Raw genomic sequence first — 7,774 nt, forward strand, 5'->3', positions numbered from 1 at the left:
GACTTCCATGGTCTGCCCTATCTGATCGGCGAACATCATGTTGACAAGCCTTTGGTAGGTCGAGCCGGCGGTCTTCAATCCGAAAGGCATAACCTTGTAACAGTAGATACCCCTTGAGGTCATGAATGAGGTCTTCTCTTGATCGTCAGGGTGCATTAGGATCTGGTTATACCCAGAGAACACATCCATGAAACTCATCAGCTCATGACCAGCCGTTGTGTCGACTAGTTTGTCGATGTGAGGCAAAAGGAAAGGATCTTTAGGAAATGACTTATTAAGGTCCGTGAAATTGATACAGACTCTCCACTTCCCATTCTTCTTCCTGACGACCACCACATTGGCTAGCCATTCCGGGTATTGCACCTCTCGTATGAATCCACCATCTAGTAGGTTCTTGACCTCTTCGTTGATTATCTCGTCCCTTTCAGGAGCAAATTTTCTCCTTTTCTGTCTGACAGGATGATGCATCGGGTCCACCTTGAGTTGATGCATGATAACATCGGGATCAATTCCAGGCATGTCTTCATGAGACCAGGCAAAGCAATCGGAGTTGGATCTTAGGAAATCGACCAGTCTCCTTCTCAAGCCTTCTGGAAGCTTGGAGCCTATCTTTAAATTTCGGCTCGAGTTCCCTTCCGTGAGCGGGACCTCATCCATTTCTTCCACTTCCGGCTCTTCAGTATGTGGGGCCGGAAGCTCCTTCTGTAATTGCTATAAGACCTGAGTCTTTCCCTTAAGGGTAGTCTGAGAGCAAGACCTAGCATTCTCTTGATCTCCCTTGACCGCTTTGATGCCCCAAGGGGTTGGGAACTTGACCAGCTGGTGCAAAGTTGAAGGTACAACTCCCATGTCGTGGATCCAAGGCCTTCCCAATATCACGTTGTATGATGAGGGGCAATCGACAACCAGGAACTTCGTGGCTTGGTTTACCCCTTCGGCATACACAGGAAGAAGGACCTCTCCGAAGGTTTGTTTGACTTCTCCACTGAAGCCTACGAGGGGAGTTGCCTTTCTGGTAAGAGCTGTAGGTTCCAAACCCAGGTCGGCGAAGGCCGAATGGAAGATTATGTTGCTGGAGCTCCCATTATCTACCAGTATTCGCTTGACCAAGCAGTTTGCTAAGGTAAGTGAAATGACGAGAGCGTCATGATGAGGGGTAAGGACCTTCTCCTTCTCCCTTGCAGTGAAACTGATCTCATCTGTTCCAAGGAGCAGGCGCTTGGGACCCTCGGCCTCTTGGCCGTTCCTAGCATTGCGAGTACTTCTCTTGGCTGCGGCACTGCTAATTCTGCTTACTTCTGATCTGCCTGTGATGACATGGATCACCCGGTCTAGCTGTGGTGGCAATGCAGGAGTTGCCTCGATAGGGAGACCGGGACCTTCTTTATTTAGAAGGTTCTTAGCTTTATTCGAGAGGAACTCCCGTAGGTAGCCTTTCTTGAGGAGCTCGGCAACTTCCATCTTCAGGGCTATGCAATCCTCCGTAGTATGACCATGGTCACTATGGAACTCGCACCATCGCTTGGGGTTTCGATTAGCCTCCGCGGCCCTCATCTTAGGAGGCCACTTGACTTGAGGACCCATTTGTCGTAAGACACCGATCAGTTCCGGTTTGGATATCGCAATATGGGAGATGTCAGGCCAAGTAGATACCATCATCCCTTCGGATCTAGGCACAGGTCGATGCTGATACCTGCCCATGTTCGGGTTACTAGTCTCCCTAGCGGACTTAGAGTGAGAAGGCTCATCGCGGTCACTCCTTGTAGGTTTTGATGACTCTGATCATACTTCGGACCGGCTTTGGCCCTACTAGCAACGTCTTCTTCCCATCTTACTTGAGCCCAAGCACGAGACAGTACGTCTTCCATAATCCTGCACTTGTATTTGATCAGCTCCTTGTAGAGATCTCCCTCCGGAAGTAGACCCCTCTTAAAGGCTGAGATAGCCGTATCAGCGTTGCACTCAGGGATAGCCACCTTTGCTTGGTTGAAGCGAGCTATGTAAGAACGAAGGGGCTCATTCCTATGCTGGAGGATCTCATAGAGATCATCTGAGTTCTTCTCTAGATCACGGCTACTAGCGAACTTCTCTACGAACTTATCGCTAAGGGCTGCGGATTTGTAGGCAGGTTGATATACCACTGGAGAGCAGGGCCGGTCAAGGTTGATCCGAATCATTTGCACATGGTAGCTTCCCGTGCATCCCGAGGGATTGCTACTGCTAGCATACGTTGCTTGTACTGAGAAATATGATTATCAGGATCCCCAGTACCTTCATACATCTTTATGCTCGGGAAAGAGAACTTTCGCGGCATCTGCACCGAAGCAATCTCTTCCACGAAAGGTGTATCGGAGTAGGACCCCTGATTACTTCTTCAAATAGGAGGAGCTGCCCCTGGGAGCCTTTCTACCATAGATTGAATGGTGCCAAACCTTTCGGAGACCACTCTTTCTAAGTAGGCTGCTAGGGCCGAATCTGAGATCCCAGGATCATCGGGTGAGTACTTTTCGTCCTCCGTATCGGAATCGCTATCTACTTGTACTCGGGTCCTATCGTTCACGGCTCCTCGGCTTTCGGGTTCGTCTTCGGTTGAGGCGGGTCGACGAGGTACCTCTTCACTGTCGCGCGGAGTGTAGAGTGAAGCCATGGGTCGTACCCTAGTCCGGAACCGCTTTCGCTTGTTGCTAGCTTAACCGAGGGTATGGTTCTCTTGTCGGAGGACAAGATTCTCCGCGTCTATGGCGTCTAGCTTCTTGGCGCTTTGCTGTAGTTGCTTGGAGTGCTCTCCAAGTTGGTCTTTTAGGGTTTGAACTTCGAGGAGAAGTTCTGGACCTCCGGGTGTTGTCTCCCGAGTTTTGTGAAGATCGGTAACCTGACTCTGAAGAAACTCGAGCTTGTTGAGGAGCTTGATCTCTCTTGGAGTCATCTTCGTCTGGTTAGTATCGTCCTCTAGTGTCATCGTCACGTAGTTGGATCACCCCCTCCTTCTAGCGCCAAACTGTTAGTGTATTTTTGTGTAGGATCATTTTAGTGCTACGGAACACTAGAGGATTTGTTTGTAAGAGTTGTAAATCGAGAACAAAGAGATGTTATTGAGTTATTGATTGGGACTACAACGTTTTATGGTGTATGAACCCTAGTTCTAGTCGCCTAAACTCTAATCTCTAAGTCTCGAATTGTCGATCCCTCATTCTAGGGTTTGGGCTCCCCTTTTATAGTTGTAGATGTCGGCTTCAAGTAATTGAACTCTTCCATAATCGGAAAATGGAAGTTTTCCCTTAGGTAGAAAACTTCTATTTTGCTCCAAGGGGTCGGTCCGATCTAGGGGTCGGACCTAAGGCAGGGGTCGATCCTGGTATCTTCTTGAGCAAGGGTCTGGAAGTCGAGGACCTATCCAGAAGCTGGAGAAAACTTATATCTAGATATTTTTCCCCAACACATTGACCAGCATATTAGATCGTAAAAGGACAAGACGTCATACCTGGAGAAGATCGCCTTGGATGGACTTGAATGATTTCTGGATATCCCCCACGGGAAGGAAGCATGCACTGTCCGGGAAAGTCGTAGAGGAGAGAGGTCAGCCAGCACCTTTGACAAGTCTACATGAGACTGGAGAGAGACCTTCGGAGTTGATCCGGAATCCCAAGTTTTCTTCTTGGAAGCAGAGGGGGCCGAGCTGGCAGACACCTTGCGCTTGCCACTTCTGAGGAATTGAACCTCATCATCACCTGAAGAAGTAGCCTTGGGGGCAGGTTTCTTGGCTGAGAGCTTCTCCACGGCTTTGGTGAAGGCATCCAAGGCTTGTTCTCCTGTCGATCCTGACATATTACCTGAGAAAAACAAGTTAAGAAGTCAAAAAACCAGGCAACAAGAGTTAAAAGCGGCACGAAGAACTTACCCCAAATGCTGCAGCGCACTAAAGCTTCTTTGCTAATAAGGAATGTGACCTGATGACGCTATGTAGGGAGCCTGAGAACCTGGTCAGCAATCTATTTTCCTTCTGGTATGGGTGAGCGAGGCACGTCTTAAACAAAGAAAGAAAACAAATAAGTATGATGGTCGGGGATCATTAGAGAGACACACAGCAACCTACCCACTACATGCCAAATAGGAGAGAAGCCGGGAAGGTCTACAAAGCAAATCTCTCCGCCCATCTACCACTAAAGACCGGATGACGGTTCCTTGCGCCCTTCTCGATCTCCCAAACCAGAGCATTGCCGCTGCGAGGATGGAGATAGTACATTGCCCTTCGATCCAGGAAAAGAGGCGACATAATAGGAGTAGAGAACCTCATTCACACCTAGGAGTAAACCCTCTAAGTCGCCTAGCTTTTGGATCGCTATCAGAGTCCTCCAAGCTGGGCAAGTCAGCTGGCCAAGAGAGATGTCAAGATGTTCCGAGAGCTTAGTGATCAGTGAAGGGATGCGATCCCAGAAGTCCAACTCGAAGTAGGCCTCGTAAATCGGAACTTCCTCAACTCCGAAGTCCAAAATCCTGTCGGAAGGACCCGGAATCCGGATGCCGAGTTCTTCAGGAAGCTTGTATTTCCTCCTCCACTCCTCAACGTCTCTTTTCCCGATTTTAAACACAGGACCCATCAATGGATACTCTTCGGCTTCATCATCGGAAGAGATGTTCTCGATCTCATCGAGCCGAGAACTCTCTACTTCGGCCGCGTGGTCAGGGGAAAGGGGAGAGGAATTCATCGAGTGTAAAGTCCTAGATTTAATCCTACTGTCTACGGTGGATGGATCTAGGGTTTTGCTAGGGGTATCGCCGGACATGATCAGGAACGATCAAACAAAGGCAAAAGAAGAAAAAAAAGAAGAGAAAAGACGGCTACCTGTTGAGAGCGAGAAGAGATCTCCAAAGAAGGAAGCCACCGAGAGAGTCTTGAGAAGAAGTGGAGAAGAAATGAGAAGAATATGGTTGGTTTCGATCAAATGAAAGAGAGATAGGGAAGAAACCCTAAAGTGACGACCACGTACCTCGGAGGGACCGCCACGCGATTAAATGAGCGCCAAAAGAGGAAAATCAACCGTCGTTGGGCCTTTTCACGAAGCCCATTTCATTCAAATGATCCCCTGCGCAGGATCCGAATGCCTAAAGCCCTTAAAGGGGTCATCCCTTCCCCCCTTTTCTCCATCAAAAGATTGAACCGTGGTAAAATTTGAATATTTCCAGGGTTTTGGGATATTCAAGCCTTACGCAATCATCTGCTCTAGTCATCAATACGGCCCCGGCCTAAAATCAAGCATGAAAACCAAGGCGCCTAAACCACCCTTCAGCCTGACATAAAACTATTAAGACAAGGTCCAAGAACACATATTATCCCTTGATTCCAACGATGAAATAAAGTAATAAGGGGCAAACTGTTGGGAAAAAAATATCCAAGCATTAGTTTCATCCAGCTTCCGGATAGGCCCTCAATTTCCAGACCCTTACTTGACAAGGAACCAGGGTCCAACCCCTTCTTTCGTCCAACCTCTTCTATCAGGCCGATCCATGAAACAAAACAGAAGTTTTCCGCCTAAGGGGAAACTTCCATTTTTCTTATTATGGAAGAGTTCGCCCTACTTGAAGCCGAGATCTACATCTATAAAAGGAGAGCTCAAACCCTAGAACAAGGGATCAACATTCAGAGGCTAAGAGATTAGAGTTTAGGCGATACGAACTAGGGTTATACACCAACGTTGTAGTCCCATAAAAACACTCAATAAAACATCTCTTCTAGCCTCGATTTCTCGCTTTTGATTCATATATTCTAGTTGTGGGAACCGAAATTCACGCCGTCGAGTTCTATTAAATCGGAGGAAAGTCAAGTAAACCTAACTTTCTCTGAAGGTCCCGGATATCTGCTGGGCCACGCACAACACAATCAGTATGACGAAAAGTATGTGAAAAAAATCGTAGGAATAAAAGGAGAGCAAAAAGATCTTATTTTCGAATCCGCGCTTGAGCGTGAAACAACAGGTGAGAGCCTCGGCTACGAGAGCTGTCGGTAAGTTCGCTAGTCTAGCACTTAAGTTCTAACCTAGTTGAATCGCAACTCGATAGTAAAAAACGAAAAATTGCCTAAATTTCTCTAAGTGCTAAGTTTGCTCTGGAAAAGTTCTCTCTCTGCTCCTTGCCCCAAGCTCTCCTTATATACTCCTTCTAGGTCGGTCTATCCTTCCTTTGGGCCAAATCTGTCGCGAATCGGGCTTTTTCCATTTTTGTCGATCTTCATGTTTATCGGGAAACTTGACGTTTATCTTCGGGAAACTTGACATTTATCTTTGGAAACTTGACATTTATCTTTTTATGTAAAGATAAATATAAGCCGTCATATTTATCTCGAGCTTGATCTTTTAAAAAATCGTAAGCGGGCCATCCGGTCGTGTTCGGGCCTTTTCGGGCCGTTTTTTAGACCTTCGATGTTTTTACGATTTTACGAGAAAATACTATGTCATGGTATCGGTCTTCCGAAGGAACCCCAATTCCTCGTATAGTTGAGATGATTGGTGTTTTAGAATAATCGTAATCGTTTTATACGATGAATTGAAATCTATTAGTTAACCGAACCTTTCGTGGTTTTCCGAAACTTTCCCGATCATTCCGATCGAAACGAAACGAGGGTTTTAGATTCACGATTTCAAGGATTTGAACTACGAGGCTTCAAGCAAGGATGCAAAGTACGTGATTGGACTAGAGTCGGGATGGTTTTACGAGGAATTGGCTGCACTGGCCGGGCGAGCTGACCCGTGACGCGGTCATGCTCGCCGGCCGCTCGGAGCCGTGACGCGGTCACGCTCGCCGGTGCCCGGAGCCGCGACGTGGTCATGCTTGCCTGAGCCGCGACGTGGTCACGCTCGCCGGAGCAGCGACGTGGTCACGCTCGCCGGCGCCCGGATCCGCGACGTGGTCACGCTCGCCGGTGCCTGGAGCCGTGACGTTCTCACGCTCGCCGGCGCCCGGGATCGCGGTGTGATCCCGCGCTTGTTGGGTAACCTGTTATGGTCATTCGTTTTCTTAGTTTTTTGAGGTTTTGACTGAAACTTTGTTTTTCCGAGGACTTTCGGGCATCGATTCCGTCTTGACCGATTTTGACCCCAACACTAGTGTTCCGTAGTACTAAAACGACCATATACAAAAATACCATAACATCTCTGTCTCTTTGTTTTCTTGCTTCATGTCTGAGTAGTCGCTTGTTGGGTTTAGGGTGTTAGGGATCATGGATCAATGAGCTAGACGCAAATTTGATTATTATTCTTTGACATCTCTATCTATTGCTATACTTACTGCTTGTGTGAAACTAGCTATTTAGCATCTGATTATAGGTTTAATCTAATCATCAAAAGTGATTTTAGGTTGTTAGAAAAGTATAGATAGGCGATTTGTCCTTAGCCAACAAAAGCTGATGTTAAGGTAAATCGTGAACCCATTGAATCTGACCTTAATCCTTGTCATCAGTGTCTAATCCGAACGACAGTTTAGGTAATTAGGATTGGTTGATAAATTGGTAGACACCACGACAGTGGGTTTATCTAATCTTGTTGTTCAAGTTCTAGATTGGCTCTTATTGCCTTCCTGAATAGTTGTGTGGCTCATGGTCCTAAGTATCCCTATGAATTACCCTGAACCTAGCTCTTTTAATCTTCTAAAAACTCTATTCAAATCTGTTACTCGCTTGCTTTTTATTTTCTTCAATCAAATTAAAACCCCCATATTGTTTTAGCTTAAAATTGATCCTATAAAGATAAAGTGTAAACTGATCCTCTTGAATTGAATCTCA

General features: G+C 46.9%; 1 protein-coding gene across 1 annotated transcript; it reads right to left on the minus strand.

Annotated features, from left to right (window-relative positions):
- Positions 1 to 711: 711 nt before the first annotated feature.
- Positions 712 to 1,701, minus strand: LOC130495743 (uncharacterized). Its single transcript, XM_056987237.1, has 2 exons — positions 1,263 to 1,701; positions 712 to 1,118 (listed from the first exon to the last, which is right to left on the minus strand). Exons 1-2 carry the CDS (start codon positions 1,699 to 1,701, stop codon positions 712 to 714), a joined length of 846 nt encoding a protein of 281 aa, XP_056843217.1.
- Between the last annotated feature and the right edge of the window lie 6,073 nt (positions 1,702 to 7,774).

The sequence above is a fragment of the Raphanus sativus genome, chromosome 6, assembly GCF_000801105.2.
Source record: "Raphanus sativus cultivar WK10039 chromosome 6, ASM80110v3, whole genome shotgun sequence".
NCBI lineage: Eukaryota > Viridiplantae > Streptophyta > Magnoliopsida > Brassicales > Brassicaceae > Raphanus > Raphanus sativus.